At 40.2% G+C, this 25004-nt stretch overlaps 1 protein-coding gene across 3 annotated transcripts in view; it reads left to right on the plus strand.

Moving 5' to 3' along the window:
- The window catches only part of adkb (adenosine kinase b), a 162137-nt gene that overhangs the window by 91551 nt on the left and 45582 nt on the right, over positions 1-25004 (plus strand). For all 3 annotated transcript variants that reach the window (XM_034707955.1, XM_034707956.1, XM_034707957.1), the window contains one exon: positions 22759-22929. In XM_034707955.1, coding sequence (XP_034563846.1) covers positions 22759-22929 — 171 coding nt within the window. The remainder of the gene's footprint in view (positions 1-22758; positions 22930-25004) is intronic.

A 25004-nucleotide genomic window follows, 5' to 3' on the forward strand; every position in this document is an offset into this window, starting at 1 on the left:
TCATGAAAAATGCATCCACTCCGCTCTTCTTCTAACTCTTCGCCTCTGATACCCTTGTCATATCATATCCATGTCATGTCAGAGTGTGTATTAATTATGTAGCAGGCGCAGTTGTGGAGACAATATTGATGCATCTCAACTTGACGTCCCATGTAGATTACGCTCTCGTCGGAGGGAAATATAAACATGACTTAATTGAGGATGAGAAGACCCTTTAATGTTTAGAGTTTTGAGTAAATAATTCTTAGCCCGTGTTTACAAGAGGTTTTTTCCCCTCTCTCTGTCTGCTTTCTCCCTCAGGCTCCATTTTATTTCCACTCAATTGTTTTGGTCACCTTTTTCCGGTTCAATGGAGGTGTTCAACCCGGTCACCCTGCCTGTGCTTTTATTCTCTCTTTCCTCGCAATCCCTCAACCTATTGTTGGCACCCAGTTGCACCTTTTTTTGTAGGCGCCCCAAATTGCACAGGTAATTTATTTCTTTGCACGTTTAGATAAGAGGTTATATTGTAATTAGAAATTGCACAGAGACAGTCATAAACACGCCGGATCCTGCTTGGTATTTGTGTTTCTCTTTATGTGCTGTATTCTAACAGAGCTGTTACAGCACTCTCATATCTCCTGTCCCCCCTCCCCCCTCCCCACCAAATAAATATGAACACGGGACACAGTTCTGGATGGTTCCTCTTAAAACCCAGCTGCTTCCCTCTGGTCCTCTTCCTCCTCCTTCTGTAACAAATGGTCTCCCAGGATTAAAACCACTACAAACACTTCAGAGATATTAATCTTCTTGCGGGACCTCATTCAAAAGTTGATTTCAAAAAGAGAGGGAAGAAAAGATTTACACCCCTGTTATCTCCCATGCCAAGGCGGATATCTGTGTTCCTTGCAGATATAGATTAACTGCATCTTGTATAAAAGCATTCTTAAAGTCTGTAACCCTGTCATTGCCAACAACTGATTCAACATTGATCCTTTGCATTTTGTAATGCTAGAATGATTGTTTTACAGCGCTGTGATTGCAGCGGTTTGGCAGCAATAATTGGAAGTTCAAAGCGTCGATCCGTGAGTGTAGCCTGGGGATAGGTTTTCTGGAGAAGCTGACACTTCAGACGTATTATGAAGCCATCACGTCTAATTTGCACAGGCCTCTTTTGTAATTTAGCCTCAATTCAGAGGAACGGTCTCCTGCTCTGCAGCACAATACACACTCTGCTTGCATTGTTCACGCTCATTGAAAGAGACACTGAGTGAATGAGTCTTGGAGCTCAAATAATGCGCAGCACTGTTCCTGTCATATTTGTTGCTGTGTAATGGCTCCTGATTTGTAGTTTCCTGCAGCGTCTTTTCGGTTTGGTGCAGAGCAGACAGCGCTGCACGGCATACAGCAACTGATTTCTGTGCATCTAGTCCAAGCAACTTGTTTACATCTGGCTGTTGAGGCAACTACTTGACAGATAAAGGACCTGAAAACGTTGTCTTGTAGTCTTTGAGAGGGGGAGGAAACCTCTTCAGAGGATGGGACTGGGGTTTTCCACATGCAGCCCAGACATTCTCACACATATTGAGTTTGTCTGTGTGCATCTTTGAAGATGCAAATGTGTCAACCACATGTAACCAACCACCCAGCGAGAAGCCGAGTTGCTCAACTGCCTTTCTCACGGCTCTTAAATGGCTGCCAGTGATCTTCAGCAGCTCTGCGTGTCTGTGAAGCCTGCAGTTCTTTTCTAACTGACAGATTAGTTTTTGTGGGATATTGAATAATTTGTGCACATTAATCACCGAGCAGAAACGTCAGTTTAACCACATTAGTCGACAGTAGAAAGTTTGGCTATGAAATTTTATGACTTCTCATGTAGCAACCTGTTAGAGTAGATAGTGTGTGTAAGCTTTACAGTGATACTGAAACCATTAATCCAGCGTAAGTGTAAACCAGCGGTTGAATAAATCATTTAACTGATATATTAGTTTTGCAGGAGAACTAGGAATGCACCCTTAAAGTCAAAAATTTCAATCTGTACTTGAAAGGACTCCAGACAATGCACATTTTTATTAAGAAAATAAGCTCTTTCATTTTTATTTAATGTGTGATTGTGTGCATGTGTCTCAAAACAACCCCTTCATCTATCATAAGGTTTTTACAGGAGCTGAATTATCCTCAGAACTCTTTCTTTTTTCAAACAAACATGTGGAGATTCAGGAAAAACTGATGCTAGCTTGTTCCTAGGTGCTAACTAAGACATTATTTCATTACACATAGTTAATGAGGTTTTACCAAGAGCAAAATCCTCCACACAGATTCCCTCCTCCCCAAAGCATATGAAGCAGGTAGATAAAACTAGTAAATAACAACACTATCAATGGAAGTCTTCAACACATCAGTTAACAGCTGGCACACAGGAAGAGCCTTTATTTACATTTTCCGAGCAAGGTTTCAAAATAAGTCGGACATAAGACAGTTAAAAGGAAGCAGGAGGACTTTTAGCACAACAGAATGCTATGTATGCTTTGTTGACAGGGGGCGCCAAAATCAACACAAAAAACAGCTTACAGTAGCTTTCAAGGTCCTGCATGTGTTTTAGCTGACATTGAGACAGACTGACATTGGTACCAATGACTTTTTGCGACCCACCAAAGCAGACATAAGCATTAACTACAAGTTTGTTTTTATTGTTAAAATACTGTTGTGAAGGCAGCTTAATGCAGCATGGGAGTCCACAATGATGTTCCTTAAAAGTATATCCTTTTTTATTGCATCATTGCATTGTGGTATAAAGGTTTAAAGTAGTCTTGGATGATTTGGTATCGTATTGTATCACTTAGTACTGTAGTGTTTAGTATCATATTGTCTTGTATCCCATGGATACAGTACATATACTGTAACATATCCCTTTGCGTCGTATCGCATCACATCGATCGTATCATATATCATATTGCATCACATCACAGATCAAATGTCATATCTTAGTGTTTCTTATCGTTTTGTATCACATTGTATTGTATCACATTGTGTGGTATCATCGTCTTGCTTCACAACCATCATATATTTTTGTTTTGTATCATATCCTGCCTTATAGCATCATATCCAATCGGCAACCTCCGATCTAAAAATATGAGTCCAATGCGGAAGTGCTAAAAACTACAGTTCCAGCTTGAGGCTGGCTCCGGAAGTACCGGAAGTCACATACACATGAATGGGAAAAAGACAATCTTTACAGCAGAAATAAACATGTTTACAGCCTGGTACAAAAGACGAGTGTAGTCTGGATAGCTAATTTCTTCTTCGGCACACACTGTAGAGGGGTGAATTTTTTTCTAACGCGGCAATTTCAAAGATATTGAGATTCCGAGTCTTCCAATGAGAGCCACAGCTGACTTGATTGACAGGCGGGAACACTGTAGCTGTTGGCTAGGAGGCTCAAACTCTGCCTCTTTACGTCACAATCGCTCCACAGCAGCAATATGGCTGCCGCCGCCGATTGGCCTCAAACAGCGCTTCAGCAACAGATGGGTGACGTCACGGATACTTCATCCATATTTTATACAGTCTATTATCATATCGTGTTGTATCGTACCGCATTGTATCATTCCATATTATATTATGGATATTTTCCACACCAAAGAATCCACAGCTGGTGACAACGTTAACTGTTGATAGGGAGCAGGATACGATTTTTATCAGAGCACATAATTTACACATGTGAAGGACAAGTATCTACTTTGTCCACAAGGGGCACCAAAATCAATGAAAACTGCTCCTTACAGGGGTTTCAAGCTTTTATGCTGAAGAAAAATCTCTCATACATTAAAATGGTTCAGCTAAAGAAACAGGGGCTTATTGGATAGTCACTAGCATGATTCTTTTAAATAATGTATGATACGTATGATACATATTTATATACTTGAATTTGGTGTTGAACTTGGCTTTAAAATAGGAGTAGACAGTCAAAGCGTCACATCCAAATCTACTGAGAAAAATCCTGAGCTGGTTTCAGCCCTAATGACAACAGAGCACGAATACCTTTTTACTTTGCACATGCAGTCACTCCTTAATCAAGAGAGTATTTATACCTCAAACCTGCCACCCTGCCTTGACGTTTGATGTGGGGGAAAAAAAAAAAAAAGACAGCACATCATAGCTTGGCATATCCTGACAGAGCAGGCACTCGTAAATTATTAATATTTTCCCTTGCACTGTCACCTATCTTCGCACTATCCTTCTGCTGCTGCGTTTTTTGAAATGCAAGAGTAGTCGTCCCGCGGTGTGGCGAGTCATGTTAGCCGCTCTCATTTCAATATCTAAAGTGAAAGGTCGGAATGATATATTCCATCCTGCCGCGGTGACAGTGACTTACATGCTACCAGTTCAAGATGGTTCACTTTTACGAGGCCCACCCAGCCTGTCGAGCAAACTGATAATGAATCAATCTGTGTGAAACATTTATGGGTGCCCCCCCTTCTTTGCGTGAGGCCAATTAGAGCATCCTCGGTGGCCCCTGCTGTCTGTGTCAGGGAAGCCCCTCGCATTGTCATATCAATATTCCTCTGCTGATCTCCAGCTGAGGCGAGTCCGGCTGCTCTTTCCACACATGCTGATTTGCATTCGCCTGCATGTGTGGGAGATGGCAAGCTGGCTGTGCCTCTTCTTCTTCTTCTCTTGTTCCCAAACCTACTGTTGCCCCCCCCCCCCCCCCCCCCCCCCTCTGTCTTTTTCTACTTTTTTTTCGAGAGGGAAAGGTTTCTTGATTCCTGGCATGCCAGAGAAGGGTCCTCTGAGGATTACATTGGCTAAGCCCTTATCACTCCAGGAAATTCACTGCCTGCTTAAAAAAGTGGTAGGAGTATAAAATCAAGGGGAAGTGTTATTCTTTTTAAGTTTCTCCCTATTCCCATGGAAAGTTATTACGGGTTTGAAGAAAAGTCCTTTTTTTGGCGCTCAAGTTTTCTCGCAACTGCATTTCATATTTCACCCTCTCCTTTTTTTTTTTTTTTTCCAGGCGGCTGGTGGAATTTTAGAAGTGGAAAATGTGAAGGCAGGTGCTTGAGAGAGAGAGAGAGAAAGAGAGAGAGAGAGAGAGAGAGAGAGGGGGAGAGAGTGAGAGAGGGGGAGGCTTGGGGGGGAAGCTCACTGGGAAGCGATGTTAAACATCCAGGGGAAATGTTTGTTATTCTAATGGGATACCACCATGGTAACAGCTTTTTAGAGACTCCCAAGGCTTTGTGTTGGAGTATATGCACGCTTTCATCAATCTCGCCCTAATTTCTTTGGGGGATTAGCAAATATAATCAGGCCCTTTTTCTCCAAGTCGTCACCTGCTTATCGACATGAATATTATGGGGAAATTTAACAGAACACAAGCCCTGTTGGATGTGGGGGAAAGCAATACACGGGCCATTAATACAAATCACAAATTGAAGTGAGTCACTAAATGGATTGAAAAGTCATTAGAATTCCTTTTGTGGTGAATGACATTCAGACAGAATAGCATAAATTTATGCCATTTTAATAATAATAAAAAAGCTCCTTGCCACCGAGACCAAAGCACTTCTGCTCATATTACATCTTCAAGTTAAACATGTTGCAGACAGAGGTAATGAATTATGTTATTTCCAGATTTAATACCTTTAACATGGGGTTTTAAAGGCACTGGAGTGAACTCATTTACAAGACTCAGTGAAAAAAGGAAACGTCGCCTGATGAGGAGCCTCCGTGTTTAAAAGGCTCCAATAACTCGTAAGCCCCCCTTTTCACTTTTTATACCTTTCTCTCTCCCTCTGCAGATTTCCTTAAGTGGCTTATGTGAATTGCAATTGCCACCATTGAATCCCAGAGTATACAGAATACATTTCTTCCTGGCCGTGACCAGCTAACAGCGTGTTGAACTGGTGCGTGTGGTGATGGAGAGCTTTCACACACAGCTCTGCAGCGCCATGGGAGTGTAGCCTGACCCAAAGCTAAGCCCCCAGCCAGAACAGCCTTCCATCAAACTCACAACACTGCTCTCTTATCTACTGGCATTTCTGTCTGATACAAATAGCCAAGACGTGATATAGTTGGCTACATGTCATATCTGGCATTGTACTATGCTGTATCTGCCCCCCCTCTCTGTGAAATATAATGCTTTTAACTCACCAGCTTTTTGCCTCTGCTATTTTTTCCATCTGTAGCAGAGACAGAGACCAGTGTGTTTGCTCGTCTTGGCCAAAGGCCAAAGGCTCTTTCTGATATAATCCCCACCATCGATCAGACTTTGTTTACTCTAACATGGTTTCTCTTCCCTGCAGCAATTAGAAGGCAACCTTCCACCTCCTGCTCCTCAGACCAGCTTTATACGTTTATTTTTTCCCCCTAAGTGGCAATTTTTCATGTTGCGGCTAAGCTCTAAAAAGAGTGGGTGTATATTAAGTAATGGATACTCCTCAACCAGACTGACATGTTATGTAGCACATTTTTGTTAATGTTCCTTTGTCTTTGAAGAGGAGAATTCTCCTGTCCAGTCAGTATACTGTATTATTTTAGGGATGATTCACACATTTCCTTTGTAGCACTCCACATCCTGTGTGTTTCATTTAGGCTGCTCCACTTAGGAAACTCAAGTGCTTTGAAATTTTAGATAAATGGATATGGCTGCATAAGCTGAGTTTGACTCTCCTGTCCGTCTGAGAGGCTCTCATCGTGATAAATCAGGCGGCAGAGTGACTGGACTTCTCTGTGGTCTTGGTGAAAGAGGTTTATAATTCACAGAGAGAGGAACATTTTGTTTTATTGGTAATATCTGGATGAAAAACAGAGTTATGACCACTTTCAGAGCTTGTTTTATGGCTGAAATAGTTACCTAGACTTGGCAGTTCAATCTTATGTTACACTAAAAGAAGGAATTGGAGATACTTCCAAAAACGTATTTATACTTTGCTGAGGTAGAAAATTTGTTCCAATATTAAAAAATACATGAGGTTGCAAAAATGCTACAGAGCACTTGAGACTGGGATTTCAAGAGATACGTTGTCACATTATGAGAATAAATTCATCACTTTAAAGTAATTAAGTCATACAAGAAAAAAAGAATAAAGTTGTACATTTCTGAGAATAAAGTTGCTATTTAAGTCTGTGGTTACCCAACATGTTATGTTGAAGAGAAGCCAGCTGCCTGCAATGAAATGAGGAACACGGAGCATCTTGAGAAGTTTAACTTTCACAAATAACAAAATACATATTTTTTTAGCACATAAGCACCCATTGCTAAAGTTTCAGGCCTCTGAAAAGCAGGAAAAATGTTGTTCTCATGATATTATGACTTTATTCTGGTGATACTACACTATGGAAAAAAATAAACAGTAAGTGATGAGACTTTGTGTTTTACTTTGTTTTTTTGGGAATCCTATTTAAATATCAATCAATCAATCAATCAATCTATCTATATTTGTATGGCGCCAAATCACAACAAACGTTATCTCAAGAAGCTTTTACAAACATAGGAGGTCTAGACCACTCTGTCAAATTATGAACAGAGACCCAACTTCAAGTCAGGGTAAGACTCAGTCTGACCCCACCTTAATCCACCATGAGCATTGCACATCACAGTATTTAGCTAGTTACAGTGGCGAGGAAAAACTTCCTTTTAACTTGTAATATCTGCTCAATTTAGGTAAAAAAGTAACTATAATGCTTTAAATTTAAGTCCTTGTTAAAAGTGGGAAAGGGATGTTTTGTTTAATACAGATACTTTTTCTTACTGTATACCAAGGGAGCACAGTGCCAAGCCTCAGCAGAGCTGATATGCACACGCAACAGATGGAGGTGCCTCGTCGTAAGTGTATCCTATGTTGAGAAACCAGACAGAGAACAGAAGCTAGGCTATCAGCTACCACTGCCGGGGTTATACTTTGACCGTAACACAAAAAGGACTCCACTCTTTTTAGAAAGTAGTGCTTTGCTGTCAGAAAGCCACTTTTTTTTTGTATTATTTTGAGATGTAACACATGCAGAACACATACATTTTCTTTCATTATTTTAACCTACTTTTTAAATATTTATTCTCTCAAAAGCCCCTCTAGCGACAGGTGTTGCAAACTGGCATTCGCTACAATCACTATGACACTTGCATGGGGTGGCTGTTCTCAGTTTGTCTATGTATACTGTATCTGTCCCCAACAAATAAACCATAAAGAAATAAATAAAAGTGTGTTCCTGCCTGCAGGAGGCTGAGTTGACCAGCATCTTCCCTTGGGGTAACACATTCACTATTAACAAGTACCTCACAAAGCCGCCAAAAAACTATCCCTTTAAACTTAATGAGTAAGTTTGTATTATCTTTATAACCAAAACAATCATACTTAGTCAAGTAACATTGAACAAGTGTTCCATAAATACATAAGTAATTGTCTCATAGCCTAAGAATAATGATTATGATTAGGCGTTTTTCGACTGCAGGAACTTTACCCTGAAACTAGGGATTTTACCCCTGAACTACGTGCGTTTCGACCGGAGGGTCTAAATTTAGTTCAGGGTTAGATAATTATTATTATAACCAACCAGAAAATACTCATTGAGATTAAAAATCTCTTTTCCAAGGGAGTCCTGGCCAAGATAGGCAGCATCACAGTTACAGACTAGAGTTACAATATTACAATAGGCTTAAATACAAATAGCAGACGCATACAACAGCTACACAACAGGTACCTCCAGAAAAACAGCATGTCACATTTAAATAAAACATCCACAGAATAAATAATCTCCCCCCTGAGAAGCCCCTGCTTGGGGAGGTAGTACTTTTCAAAGGTCCTGGGACTTTCGGTTGAACGTAACAGTGTTTGTGGAGTTTACACAGTTGTTGAAACACAGAGGGAGTTCCTGGGAATGCATACTAGTTTAGTTTTTTATTAAGATTTCAAAATATTATTATTATTTTTTTTTTTCTCCATACGTCACTGGCCTGATTTGGACAATCTACCCGAGACTTCAGCTCATGCTCGGAACAATGGGAGCACAGGAACCTTTTAGTTCCGGGTAAAGTAGTTCTGGGGGCTAAAAGACCCCGGAACTCTTGGTCGAAATGCCCCTAAAGTGTTATTAACACTTACACCATTTTTTCATCCCACTAACAGCTTCTATGTGAGGTTATAAAACCTTACTACCTATTAACTAACCATTACTGCAAGGGGGTTGATAGAGGATTTGTATTTAGGTGTTTTTTTTTTAAATCTATAACAAAGTTTAGAAAAAGCTAATAGTTTCAAAGACTGTTCCAAGTGTCAGTTTTATAACTAATGTAACACTATCAGACAAATTAGAGGGACATGAACTGGGAAACAACTGTGACATCAGTGGAAAGTATTCATGTGACCGTTAACAGTGAAATAGAAATAGCAAAAAAAAAAAAAAGGCCAACACAGTATTGTTTAAAGCACAGTGTTAATTATGAGCCATGTTATCATTTTGTGTAATGAGTCGGCGTCTCTGGTCATCAAGTACAACATATCTTCATGTCCCTTATGTTAATTAGTCCCAGTTTAACCCCACAGAGAGGCAATATGAACCACATTGCAGCTAAAAAGTCTTGTAGTCAGAATTATCGAAGGCAAGAGGCATGCTTATGCCTCTGACAATTTTTAATTTAACATCTAACACGTTCCTTCACCCTGTTACTTGTGCTTTTGGCAGGCAACCTGGACGCCTACAAGCAGCATCTGAATTTTTTCTGATTTTCAGGTTTTGTTTGATGCTTAAGAAAGACTCACATTTCCTGGCAATGATTAAATTCATTTCATCCTAAGATGCTATTCTCAAGTGGGAGACTCTCTCAGTACGTACAGAGCAAATATTGGAAGGGGTGTGAAGCAGGGAAATGTATGTTAAGCCCCATTGATGAGTCAAAACCTTCACATTCACTCACAGTCACAAAACACAAACAACTTTTAATGGTTTTATCATGTTTGAACATTTAAAACTTTGATGTTTTCTTTCATTTCAGCACTAAGTAGTTCCATCAGCTGTGATTTGTTGCACATGTGTGGATTTTGCTGAAAATTCTGAAGGCAATTTGTAGTTTTAACAAAGCTGACCAGTTATCTTAACAATAGGAGTCTTTGTAGTGTTTATTCTTGCTTAGAACTGACCAATAAACTCCTCCTCTTTGCATGTTTACATCATCTTCTATACTAAATATATTTCCCCCTCTCGGCCTGAGTGAAAACAAAGAAAATCCGGGTTGACATCATCACGGCACCAGGAAGATAAAAACATGTGGAGTGAATAAACAAGCTCTAAAGTTTCCTGGCCCCGACAGTATTTCTTACCAGTTGTCATTTTATATAGCCGTGTCAGTTTTTGCATAATTCCACGGTGCATTGGCCGGGCTTGATTTGATTTAGGACCTCCACTTTCAAGGAAATTGGGCTTAAGGTATGAAAGTTCACACTTCTTGCCTGCAGGCAATTGATTTTTTTCTGCTTGATTTTAGTGCTGTTGCAATGCTGGTAGTGAGTGTTAGCGCCGTGTCATGTCACTGGGGTCCACAGACACTCAGACCTCTGTTTGAGCTCAGCGGGGGGGTTTATTTAGAAGTTAACACTTGAAGCTTCAAAGGAAAATATGAGAACTTAGATCTGACACAAGCAAAGACAACACAATCTGTCAAAGTCAACAATTCTTTTTTGTGATTTATCAAGGTAATGCTTATGGTTTGGTGTTTTCAGCTTTGCCAGTATGAAATGTTGTGATTTTTATTTTTATTTTTACATCGCCAGTCAATAGACTACTCAATATCTGTTAAGAAATGTAATTGTTTGCTAGTCTGATTCTCATTTCTGCTCAATAATGGCTCATAGGCAGCACAATATAACAGGTAAGGGATAATGTATAGCGAACAGGTGGTTATGCAAATTAGAATCCTGACAGGGTGAGTGGAATCCCAATGTGGACACACTTATAAGCGTCCTTATAGGACAAATCAGCATTAAACTGAGCATTAGTTTGATCTTTGGGGTTCTTACTCTTTTCTGCTCTGCTGTCCTGAAGGGGCTCTTGATTTCATTAGTGGCTTTTATCCAAGTTTAGGTTTAGAGTCTTCAAGTAAGAAGTCTAAGAGCCTGTATTAAAAAGTCATTGACATATACCAAGCACTCATAGTTTTCTGAGAGTTATACAGGACTTTTGAGGTCGACCCAACCTAGCATCATTAAACCAAGTTGCAAGTGCCAATGCTAACCCAGAGCATATCTGGTGTTACCATAAAGCTGAAGCCAGTGGTGGACAAAGTATGCAGCTTTGTTACTTGAGTCAAAGTATAGATACTACATGTCAAATATTACTCCAATACAAGTGAAAGTTGCTCTGTCAAATTATTACTTGAGTTAAAGTTCTGGAGTACTTGCTTTTAAAAATACTTAAGTATTCAAAGTACTTTTTAAAAAATCTCAAAATGTATTTTCACAAAGCATGAGGGCAGTCAAGAATACATAGGAGTACATTCTGTTACATTCTGTTTATCTAGAAACCGTTACTTGAAATCTCTAAAAACTATACCATGGAATAAAAACAGACACTAAGTTACTCCAAGCACAGACAACTTAGTTTGAAATGTTCATCTGGAATGAAACAAATGTTACGTCGCTCAACACGCTTTCTCAGGTTGGACAGTGAATGTTTGTAAGTTTGGGCAGAGTGGGAAACGGGGAGAACGTTTCAAACAATACATATCATTCTTCATTTCAAAAACCTCTAACACAGGCTGAAGATATGACCATGGGTGCTCAGGTGGAGAATTATAGCCATCATTATCACCTCAAAATGAACTGCCTGAGCTGAGTGAAAGTTGCTCTCTTTGCTCCACGTTCAACCGTGGAGACGCACGATATACAGGTATGACTAAACCACTGAGACAAACAGAACTACACCAACACATTGTACTGTCTTAGGGGTCAGATTTCAGAAAAGAGAAGGACATTCATGAGCTGACTTCAAAGCTAAAGTAGTGAGTAACTAGAGCACTGATAGAAATGTAGTGGAGTAAAAAGTACAAGAATTGTCTTCTGAATGAAGTGGAGTAAAAGTAATAAGTATCCCCCCAATAATTATACTCAAGTAAAGTACAGATACTCAAAAAATGTACTTCAGTAAATTTACTCTGTTACTGTCCACCACTGGCTAAAGCCAACACCACCATCAGCGCTAGTTGGGAACTTCAAACACCAAATTTAAACGCATTTAACTTGAACTGCCATGCAGTTTGTTCTCAGTCTCAGTCGGAAGCCATCTTGGTTGTTGTTAAAATACTTCAATGATGCTCCATTATTCAAATTACCTTATGAGTGGTTGTGATTGGCTAGACCTGAATCAGGGCGTTTGATAGACGAATGGGGAGCGACCAGACGCACCTTTCAGAGCACATTCACCAGAGCTCACAGGTTCGGCTACATCCTTTGCCAAGCTTGTCCAACAAAGGTAAAGTTAATTTGGGCTTTGAGTCTAAATACTAAATCACTGTAACACAGAAACAACCTAAAGAGGCGATTGAGAGACTTCTAGATATTCATGCATGTTTGGTAAAAAGTATGTCTGTTTGTTCTCTTCAAATCTGCAGTAACTTTTACTCTATATACTCATTTCAAATTCTAATTCAGTGGTTTTGGAAAAAGCTGTTGATAGTTGTTGGTGTTTCATCCAAGGGCCGTGATACTACAGTTTAAATTAGATGTTGTTTTTTTAACAGGTATGAATAATTAAAAGTCCTTTTTTTTTTCTCCTGCCACGTGTTCTCTTCTTTCGCTGGTGCTGAGCACACACAGTCAGAAGTTATTATTAGACTGAATTTAAGCGGCCCCGTGTCCTCGGCTCTGAGCAGTGGGCACCAAGCTCCTGCATTGAGTTTGACAGCCTTCACACAATATTGTGCAAGGGCGCTCCCTTAGCTTCTCATGCTGCTTAAATGTAATATGGCAGATGGATAGTATTTGCAGGGAGAGCGGGGGTCTCACCCTCCCTCTCACTCTCTTTTTTTTTTTTTTTCGCCGTCTCTTGCCAGTACCTCAGACATTTCAAGGGGGAGAAATATGTATCAAATTAACTCTTAGCAACAGGGCCTCCCAGCTCCCTGCCCTTGTCTTTGCAGCAATCAGTGCTTTGTTATTTTAGTCTTTCAACCAAAACCAAACTGGATTCAATGGCTTCGGCAATTACCTGTAATTTTCCAACCTGGTGCGCTAGCTTTCACCGGAGCGACTACGAACAGTGAAAGATTGTCTCCTCAGCTCCTCATTTTGGTGTTCAAGTTAAGTGCTGTAATTCATTTACATCCACAGAGTGGCACATTTGGAAATGTTCACTTTCCCAGTGGCGGGGAACGTCTGCAGAGATTTGGTTTCTCTCCGCGCACAACCTCCGTGTCACTGAAACCAGACACCCCTCTTCAGCGCCGACACTCTGACACTGAACCTCTGCTTTATACATCTGACCCATATATTAATATGTCCTTTCAAGCCAATTCTGAAGAGACAACTCTGCAGTCCAGACATCTGTTTTCACATTGCAGGTTTTTATTCCATTTTTCCATCCACCCCCCCAACACACACACACAGACACACACGTACACACACACAAACACAAACTCCCCCCTCATCTAGTTCTCTAATCGTGTTAGAAACTACAGGAGCTCAACTTGACTCCAAAAGTGGATATGTGTGTTTTTGTGTGCGTCGGAGTGATGTTTCCCCTTCAGAGGTACTGAAGGAGAGAGAACTGCTCGCACTAAAATGCTAATTAAGTGCAGTGTGGCACACAAGGACACTTGAGAGTGTATGCATTAGCAAATTTTAACTCCCTGCAAACCAAACAGTTTGTTCTGGGCTAATCTCCCACTGATGGAGGCAAGAACAACAGTAGGAACCGGGGAGAGCAGAAATATAGACTAGCTTCTGAGAATAAAGAGAGAGAGAGAGGCATGGTTTTCTTTTTCATTACCAAGATAACACAGTTTTAGGAGAAGAAAGCCTCTCCTCTGGCAGGCTTTTTTTTTTTTTTCCTTCGTTTCATCTCCACACGGAGGTAACATATGGTATCTGTAAGGGAGAGTCAGATTGCGCTATGCGGTGAATTATTTTGTGGATTAGTATTGGCATTTAAATGCTCTTGGCTCTAAATCTTGTCTGTTTTAGATCTTAAGTACATTCCTTGGCATCCCGCTCTCCCTGCTCAGGCTGGCCTCTTCCCCCAGCCAACACATTTTTGAAACTGTGGAGCTTAACAGGAGAGCAAAAGGCAGCCATTTAAAAAGGACCCTGAAGCTGATCTCAAATTACTTTTAGTGAGATACCGCTCGAATCAAACCAATCCTTCCAATGTTGCAATGCCAACAAACCCTTAACCTCAGAGTCGGGGTTAAAAAGCTATTTTTTCCGCCGTTACTTTACAGAGTGGAGGCGTCTGAGGTTAATGTAATTACAGTCCCTGATGGTTGTACAAATTGCAGGCTGGTACTGTGACACACGCTCCCCTCAAGTGTGCTGTGGTTTTCTCTAATGCCTTGTTTTATCCTCGCTCATTAAGCAGACCTTGACCAGGTATGGCTGGTTATCGCCCCAACCTTCTAACTCCATCTATATTTCAGAAGAAAGACCTTCACAACATAGTGGAAACATATCCGTTAGCTCCCAAAATCTGGTGATACTTAAACCAGAGAAAATGTTTGAGGAATAAATACTGCAGGAGTTTGTAAGTGATGTCTTTGCCCAGTTGTTAAATCCAGCGTTTGTGGCACATTTATGTTACCCCAGAGATCCCGCCTGACATGATAGCCCCCTCTTCCCTCATCTCCAAGCGGCCTTTTAAAAGCCCTATCCTTCTGTTTCCAGTACAGTTGGCCTCCCTCCAGCTCCGTCAGAAGAAGTGGATGAATTCCTAGATGTCTGATAAGCTTCACCAGAACATGATTCTTAATGGAAAGAGAAGAAGAAGAAGAAGAAGCAGATGCTATCAGCGCGGTTGAATTGCCTCGCAGTCAGATCAAACATCTTAAAAGTGCTGGGAATGCTGAATCATGTCACGAGGTTGTTACACATTTATCTCCTCTTCTTTTTCTTTTTTTTGTGCTTTTAATTGAACTTGTTTCTAAATGAAACCAACTGGCCCTTTCAATGCAAACAAAACATCATTAGCATTGTGAAAATCCCAGCTGCTTTCGAGCTCTTTCTCCGCTCATTTTCCTTTGAAATGAAAAGCCTTCAAATGAGCTCTTTTCATCCTTGTAATTTTTTTCCGCCACTCAAGGCACTTTGTGACACCATTAATCACTTACCTCGGTTTGTTTGTGCTCTTTCTTTCTCCTGTTTATCGAGCCACAGACTGACACAGACCCCCCCACCCAACACACACACAAACTACACACCACACTCTCCCCCCCGCCCCTCGTCCATGTGTGGAGGTCTTGTTTGTCCCTGCGTGTTTGTGTGTAAAACAGCAGGAACCTCCAGGAATCGGGGAGTAAAATACATCTCGCAACACTAGCGTAGCGTGCCAGAGGTGTCTTGATGGCGATGGAGTCACACTGAGCTAATGAAGCTCCAAACCTCGGCTATCGATCCACCTCGCAATGGTGCTTTACAGAGATAACTGAGGAGGAGAGCAGTGTGTGGCCTCACGCGCTGCTCTGATCTGTGTGACATCTAATTCTGTGTAATGAACCCTGTGCACCAGAGAGCATGATGGGGGGCTGTCTATGGTAATGACAGGGATAGCATGGCCTGGGCAGCTTTTGAAAAGCTTTGAAATGCTGCCGGTTAGCTCACAGAGCTCTCCTGACAACAAGGACTTCATCACAGGAACCAACTGCTCGATAATATAACTTGATACAAAGCCTCTTCACAGAATGATATCCATGCTAAATTTTGAGGAATACTTTACAAGTTTCTTCATCACTTTTTTACTACTAAAGTCCATAGTTCCAGCCGTACTTTATGTACACTTCTCTTTAATAGGTGCATTTCGACCAAGAGTTCCAGGGTCTTTTAGCCCCCAGAACTACTTTCCCCGGAACTAAAAGGTTCCTGTGCCCCCATTGTTGTCTGCGTTTCGACCGCGGGCTGAAGTCCCGGGTAGATTGTGCAAATCAGGCCAGTGACGTATAAAAACAAAAAATTATATCAAATAATATTTTGAAATCTTAATAAAAAATGAAACTAGGATGCATTCCCAGGAACTCCCTTTGTGTTTCAACAACTGTGTTAACTCCACAAACACTGTGAAGTTCAACCGAAAGTCCCAGGACCTTTGAAAAGTACAACCCCCCCAAGCAGGGGCTTTTCATGGGGGAGATGATCTACCCCTGAACTAAATTTAGACCCTGGTTCCTCTGGTCGAAACGCACGTAGTTCAGGGGTAAAGTCCCTAGTTCCGGGGTAAAGTTCCTACTTGTTTATACTTTATATGCTACGTGGATGTGAGCACAACATACTTGTGCGTCGATGTGTCCATGTAGTACATCAATACTATGCCAACACGCTTTGGGGCAGTGAAGTTTCTCTGATAGTCGGGTCGCCTGTTTCCAGCTACTTTTTCTGTTTACTCTTCACAGCGATTCTGAACGTATTATGTTAATTTATAGCTAATACATGTTGCTTTTATTATACAGCAACAGTGTTGGGAGTAACGTGCTGCAAAAGTAACGCAATTACAGTAATGTATTAATTTTTGCTGTAAGGCAGTAATATAACGCATTACTAATAACATTTTGGTAATATTATACCAGTTACAAATCTCAGTAACGTGCGTTACAATGCATTTTAAGTTTAAATATTTACTATGTCTTTATCATAACTTACCAGACCTTGACTTTGTCTGCTTTTGTGATTCTGACGGTCATTGTTACTTATTGTATTGCGCCATGAGCCTTCACTATGCCTATTATATTAAGTTGTTAGTAGCCGTAGGTCCTACACAGCCATGATGCTATAACAAATCACCCTTCACTGGATTTATAATCAACTGCAATAAACTATATTTAAGCATTTTAGAATGATAGTCATACTTCTGCAGTTATTTGGTGAAAGTAACTCAAGTAGTGTAACGCATTACAATTCAGAGACAGTAATATTGTAATGTAAATAATTACTTTCAAATGACAGTAACTAGTAATATATAATGTATTACATTTTCGAAGTAACTTGCCCAACACTGTACAGCAATGATTACAGGGAAAAATAGAGAAGAGACATCAGAGGAGATGAAATACACGGCCGATGTACAGCCGATGTGAGGCGAACCCTGAAGTGCTGTAAATGCAGGAAATACAGTGCTGCCGAGCGGACCAATCACAGGCTTATGGTCCATGTTGATTCAACACACAGTTACATCTTGGAGGAGGTGCGTGTTAGCTATGTGCATAGACCTAGGCTACACCATCAATTAGATGCAGAAGAATAAACCAGGCTTTAGCTGCAAGGAGGATTAAAGATTGGTGGTGCTAGCTCTGCTCTTGGTAGCAACACTTAGCGAACCATTTTGACATTGTTTATCCTCAGACTCAGTGATCCTGTGTTTAGTCGTGTTGGTTAAAATACTCAGTTTTGACAGTTTACTGAGTGTTTTCATACCTCTATACTAGTCAGAATTTCCAGAATTCAAAGCCATCAGTTAATGGCAATTTGGGTTCACTACATAAGCTTTAAATACAACACTGACATATTATCTCATTATAAAGTGCTCATGCTAAAAGCAGAAAGAAAAATCCCCTATTAGCATCCCCAATAGATCTGGAGCAACTTAACTATTTGTTTTTGCATTTGGCAAATGGAAGTTCAGTTTTCACTTTCCTACTACTTTTTTATTTTGTCTCCTCAATACTCATCAAGTCCTGAGGGAAATATCTGGCTCTTTAGCTGCTAAATGCTTCACTATGTTCTCCAGGTAGTCCCTAACCGAGTCCGTCTGTTGTTGGGTTGCTGAGCAGGTAAAGTACTGCAGGATTATCAGAGCTTTCTTACTAAAAACAGCTGCGTCCTCCGTCTGGAAAGAACTCTAATAGGAGCTGTCAGACTGAACCAAAACAATCAAGTTTTTTTTTGCTGTTAGGCTCAAACAATAAGGAGAAGGATGCTAAAAAAGCTACTTACAGGGGGAACTAAGTAGCGTCCTTTCAACTTTAACCAGCCTCCTCATAGGAGACACAGTCATTTGATTCTTTTTTTTTTTTTATCTGAAATGCTTATAAGATCAGCTTTAAGGAGGTTCTAAGACTGTAAAACCCTCCTGAGAGAACCTGTGATTTCTGGCTGTATAAATAAACTTGATTAAGATCTGGGGATTTGATTGCAGTGGCCATAATTACTCTCTTCACTGAAGTGGTGATGTGTTAAATTCCCTCCATCATTCCTGAGTAATAGAAAGTGTCAAACAAAAACCATCATGACACAGTACTTGGAACACTCCCCCTTATCCCTGCAGATTTAAAATAGACCTGGATAAAAAACCTTCCTTTCCATGACCACCTCTGCTGCTGGTGCAAATGAAAATGCCCTTCCCAAAATAGATCATTTTTACCCTTCAGATGTCCACTTTTATTTTAAGCTCGCTGACACCGTGCCATCCATCACAGCCAGCGTTTTCAGATGTGAGCAGCCTCGGAGAAAACACTGATACAATGCAGAGAAAGTGTGATAGCGTGCTGCTGCTGCTGCTGTGTAGCTTAGGACCTCTATGGTTAGATTACCACTAATTTCATCTCAGAGTAGCATTTAGACATTTTCTTTGTGTGAGTAAAGTGGAAGTCGTTCCTCTTTTTAGAGTAAACATTGAAAATGGATACCCTGCCTTTCCAACTCTTCCCTCAAATTACCACTTGACACGGCCAAAACATCGCTCCGCATTATTGTCTGCCAGGAAAAAGCATCTCTGAATGCTTTATTGAATGTTTTGGCTGGCTGGAAATTGTACCAAGTGTACCCAGCGCTTTGATCATCTTGACCTGGAAATGCGATAGTCACCCCACTTCACAGAACTCTCTGACACCTGGGAAACTAGATCTGGTATTCTTGATACGTGATCTGCACCGCAGCACTAAAGACTTAACTTCTCTTGTTTCGTAGACAGCCAGAGACCACTGATGGGAATTGGAATTTCACATGGCTCAGAATGAAGCTTTTTCCCCACCGACAGGCCACTGGATGAGTCCCAACATTTGGTTCTTGGTGGAAAAATTGGGCTGTATGATTTTTATGAAAGAGATTCCTGCGTTATTACTTTGAGTTCAAACACAGAGATGAAGAGGTCTTTAATTTGAAGAAGACTCTTTTAATCTAGAAAAAAAAAGGCACACTATAAGATGTCTTTTGTGATTGTGTTTTAGAATTTTTGATACAGAGATTAATGTTTGGATTTATTTTTACTTTGTCTTGGATTTTAAAAAAAAAATTTTGTGGCATAGATTTAACATCATCGATACACTTTGTTGACCTAAAACAGAGCAGTGTGGAAAAACTGCAGGATAGCATTTCACACAGCAGCCACATAATTTAATAGTTATGACATTCGTTGAGGCGGTCATATTCTAACTGGATTGATCGCGATTCATCAGATCCGGCTGGCTCAGTGTGTATTTTAAAGATTTGATTAAAGCTCCTGTGAGTAACTTTTGGGTGATGTTGCTTTTGGCGGCCCCTGTGGACAAAATAGTACATCTTATGTTTGTGCTGATCTCTTGTATATGTGTGAGTTAGGTTGTCTGACCAAAAGTCTCAGCTTTCTCTATTTTAAAGCTCATGTGAGGAACTTTTGGTTTGGGTTGATTTTGGCGCCCCCTGTGGACAAAGTGATACCTCTAATTTTTGTTTATTTGCCACCCACACAAAAAACTATTTGTTTTTGCACCCCCCCCCCCCCAAAAAAAATATCAGTCGTCTTCTTTGCTTTAACAGTCAATCATATAAACTATTGAGTATTTGCAATGAAAAATGTAAACAAAAGCTGTTACAATCACTTTCTCGTGACACCTACTCCCTAGCAGCAGTTGCAAACATTAAAAAATAATGCATAAAAAAAATTAGAGCTGTTGATTACTGTCTAATTTGCTGTTGGAGACTATATAGAGGCATCTGGATTAATTTCAGTCTGTTTCAAAACCAACTAAAAACTCCTCACAGGAGCTTTAAGATGTGTTCATTTTATAATATTTGTGTCTTTATTAGTTGATTGTGTCATTTTACACGCTTGTTACTCTAATCTTATACTCCATAAGATCAGTCGTGGTAGCCCTTTGGTTTCAAAGTGAAGCTAATATGAAAGTGATTTGAACCTGATTTCTTTCTGATGCCCAGCAGGGAGTGACCCTACTGGTGGCCATATAACTCTTATTTCATTGGACCAGATGAGAAGCTGTTTCTACTACTTGTGTTATATCAGTCAACATTTTTCTTAGAGCTTATGATCTCAATTGCTAGTTTCAAGTCATCTTCAATATGGTCCGAATTAGAATAAAGTTTCATTATACTATGGTGTATGGTAGGGATGCACCGATCCTACTTTTTACGTCCCGATATCGATACCTGGGCTTTGGTATTTGCCGATACCAATACTAGCCGATCTGATCCCAGTATTGATTTAGCAATCTCTATTCCTTAATGTGAGGATAGATTCATGTTTTGGCAACTTCAGGCTTTTCTGTCTTTTGTAAACCAAAATAAAATAAAAAAATTTAAAAAGACAGTATCATTATTCAAGAGATTATAAATATGTACCAGCAGTTTGATGAGTTAATCTTCATAACCAACAGATATTACAATTCAGCTGTAAACCTCAGCAGTGGATAAGAGGATTTAAATATTCGCCCAACATGCTCCGCCGGGCAAAAATGCACAGACCAGCTGGCGCTGATGACGTAGGAGACGCACATGGCTGTCGTAAACACAGAAAAGCATAGAAGTGAGATGAATAGATCTGCCATATGGATGGGCACTATATATCGGCCCCTATATACCGATATCCGATCTAGCTTTTTGAGTCTGATCTTGCCGATATCCGATACCAGGATCCGATCGGTGCATCCCTAGTATATAGTATACTTAAAGTATGGTTTGGTGTGACTTCCTGTGTTTGAAAGGTGACTACCATGGTGACCTGACACCAGGATGGGGATTCAGCCTGTCATCCAATTATGGTCATTTTGGTACTAAAAAAAACAAGATGGCGACAATCAAATGCCAAAATTGAGGCCTGATAATGATCGCCAAGGAACCAGTGAATGATGTCACGATGGCTATGTCCACTTCTTTTATAAAATCCCTGACTTCTGTGTAATACCTTGATGGATACATTCTAATCTAACCAAAGTGCAGTTGGATATTAAGTTTTTTTTTAAGTCATCCACAATTCAGTTTTTGTATAGCAGGTCTGTTCAATGTAGCTTGATGTTGCTGGCACTTGTAGTGAGTGAGGCTGGAAGTAAATTACACAGAGCCAGTGTGTGATTAGAGAGGCCGTGGCATGGCTTTTAAAGTTCACCGCCTCTCAGGATATTTGATCGAGCCGCCGGCCTTTGATCAGCGTTAACATTACGGTAACCACGACAGTTTATTTTCAACTACCAAAAAAAAAAGACCATTTGTGTCAGAAAACAATCTCCCCTACCTCTGACACATTGGCACACAGCGAAAGAAAAATGTCAGGGTCAGTGATGGGCCATTAGCTCAGAGTGAGGAGCTTTTGTGCTCCCAGGTCCATTTAAAACACCTTTTTAGTCCTCGACAGATGGTACCGTGACACAGCAGCCACAGGCCCTGACCTGGGACTTAACTTAAAGACGTTTCCAAAAAAACGCAGGACATGCAGGACTGCAAAGCAGCGAGTAAGTCTGCCTGGAGAGTGAATGACACATGAATGTGTAATAAAGAATTCACCTGCGTAGCACAGTTGTATTGTAACACCTTGTACATTTAATTGACTACAAAGTCACCCTCCATTCATTGGTTTTATATCCTTTCTTTTTCATAGAGGTTGCTCCTCTGTTGCTTCAAATGTCATAGTGCTTTAATGGGAACTGCACTGTAGCCCACAATGGAAGCTTTTCAGCCAGATTAAATGTATCACTGTGCTGAAACTTTCCTTTCCTCTCTCCCCCCTTTGCCCCTATTGTGACACAGTGGTTTTACAGAGCAGCTTGTTGCTGAAAAACAAGGTTAAGAAGATCAGTATCAAAGGAGGAGTGTTTTGTGTGGCTTGCAGGAGAGTCTCGCTTCAGGTTTCCACCTGAAACACAAAGGTGTTTTCTTACCTGATTTGTATTCATTCACACAATGAGTGGACCTGCCTCTCTTGTTTCCAAGTAAGGAGAGTCCAGACGAGACTTTTGTTCGCCCTATCATCGGATACGTGCATGTTGCTTCCTCCAGTACGAGCCTTGGAGCTCAGCCACAGGCTTTGTCCTAGATGGATTTTTTCCTGCCCTTTTTTCCTCTGCTTTGTTGCTCTGTGTATGTTCTCAGAAACTATTTCAGATAAATGTTTCAGCACCAGCTGCTTTTTTTTCCCTTTTGGCTCCTGTGTTATTTCAATAGAACTGAGTTTTGTCACACTAAAATTGCCTTGTCAGACTCCAGCACCCACAAATTAGCAGTTTCAAGTGTTTTAGTTATAGTGGCTTGTAGCTCAGTCTATTCTGGCCCATGTTGTGTTGTCAAAACTCAGATAAAGCTGCTTGTGCAGAGCTACTGTGCAGATTAAACAGTTTGATTCAGAATAAAAGGGGATTTATATTAATCTGTATTTTTTGTTTTTCAGGGGTTTTTCCTCACCGTGTCCCCGGAGTCCATCCTGAAAGTGGCGAAGCACGCTTCAGATAACAACAAGATCTTCTGCATGAACCTCTCAGCGCCTTTCATCAGCCAGTTCTTTAAAGAGCCCTTGATGCAGGTCATGCCCTACGTCGACATCTTGTTTGGCAACGAGACAGTAAGTGAAAAGAGACATCTGTTCGGGTCTCTTTGGACCAGATATTCTGCTAGCTAACACATTTCATTGATTAATATGACTCCAATGTGTTTTCCCAATGTAGGATTATATGTCTCTACAAAGTAGGTTATATTTTTAGTTTTCAGAATGTTTTGTTTTGTAGTGTACAAAAAAAAAAGAGTACACGTGCTTTTAGCTTGAATGTTTTGCCATGGACCAAGAAACCAAACCATGTGATGTCCAAGTCTGCCATAACATTTCTTTCAAATCTGACCATGAGAAATTATGTAATGCTTTTGTTGTAAGCTATCCCAAGGGGTGCGTCACTGGGAAAAGCAGTATCAGTCTGTGGTCGGTAAGTCTGTCCACCAAGTTAGTCAAACAAATAGAACAAAGACGGTCAATATTTCAAACCAAAGAACTGCCAGGATCATCATATTAAGTGTTGTACAAACCCACTTCCATAAGAGTTTGGATGCTGTGTCAGATGTTGTAAATACAGAATTGAATGGTTTGCAAAACATTTAAAAACCACAGCTAATTCAAAATAATGGAAAGACAAAATATCAAATGATGAAACTGAACAATTTATTGTTTTATGAAATATATCTGTTCATTTTAAATTTGATGCCAGCAGCTCAGTTAAAAAAAACTTGGAACAGGGGTATGTTTACCATTGTGTTGCACCACAGGTAGGCCAGTTTAACACCCGGACCCTTCTACTACTGAGCCATGTAATTGTATTCAAAATGTACTTTGGCATCTTCTTGCTATTTCATGTCTTCCCTGAAAAAGACATTGTATTGATGGCAGCATATGCCGCAAAACCTGTATACATCGTTCTCCATAATGGTGTCTTCTCAGATGTGTCACTCACCATGCTATAGGCACTTATGCATCCCCATACCATCACAGATGCTGTCTTTTGAAGAGTGGGCTGATAACAAGCGGGCTCGGCCCCCTCTCATTAGATTGGAGGCTGCGGCGTCCATGATTTCCAAAAAACATGTAAAACTTTGATTTGTCGGACCACAAGAAATATTTCTATTTCGTTATCTTAATTAGGCTTAGGCCAGGGGAAGTCACTAGCATCTCTGTATCATGATTATATATTCAATTATTTGTTATTTAAAAGGACCATGCATATTAATTAACACTTCTGTGAATATGCCAGAGTTAGCCAAAAGGCTAGTTTACATCCGTAGTCCCTTGCCAGAAGTTAAAAAGGCTCCCTAAAAGATCAAGATTAAACAAAGATAAAAAAAGAGTAAAATAAGATCAAAATAAGAAGGTAGAGGAGAAACCAAAACACAAACCAGCAAACAAAAGAGAAGAAAAGAAAAGTACAAATAGCACCATACGATTAAAAATGACTAACAGCTACATACAGTAAGGACATGATATGACCGTCTTTGAGAAAGTGTCCATGGACATAAAATACATGGAGCAAGACAATCAGGAAACAGCAATGAGGAGATGTTAAAGATTACATGCAGACACAACAGGACAACATTTAACAGTGCTGTACACATTTGCATCAGGCAGTGACTATCAATCATTGAACTAGCTGCATGCAATTCAAATGAGGCAACGTATAGACTGAGCGACAGACAAGCACAACGAATAAACAACATGGTTTCCTCTTTGCATGGTACAGTTTGTAACTGTGTTTGTTGGTGTAGTGACAAACTGTGTTCAGAAACATCTTTTAATAATGTGGTTGTAAGCCCATGCAGTGATTTCCACTGCAGAGTCATGTCTAAGGGCCTGAGGATCACAGCCTTCCAGTACATCCAGTTATCCCTTTTGTGCAGGGATTTCCCCAGGTTATAACAACATTGAGGGTCGTAACTGTGCTTTGAACTTTGTCTTAAGTTCCCAAAAATGTTGAAAATTGTAAATTTCCCCCAAATTTAGATACAACTCAACTCAAAACAGTACATAAATACATGCAGCCCAAAGTGCGTCACAGAATAACAGAGACAGAAAACAACAGCATGGTAAAATTATAAAAGGCAGGATTATAAATAAAATACTTAAAAATTAAATAGAATCAATACATTAAAATTTATAAA

Source organism: Notolabrus celidotus, chromosome 18 (genome assembly GCF_009762535.1).
Source record: "Notolabrus celidotus isolate fNotCel1 chromosome 18, fNotCel1.pri, whole genome shotgun sequence".
Classification (NCBI taxonomy): Eukaryota; Metazoa; Chordata; class Actinopteri; order Labriformes; family Labridae; genus Notolabrus; species Notolabrus celidotus.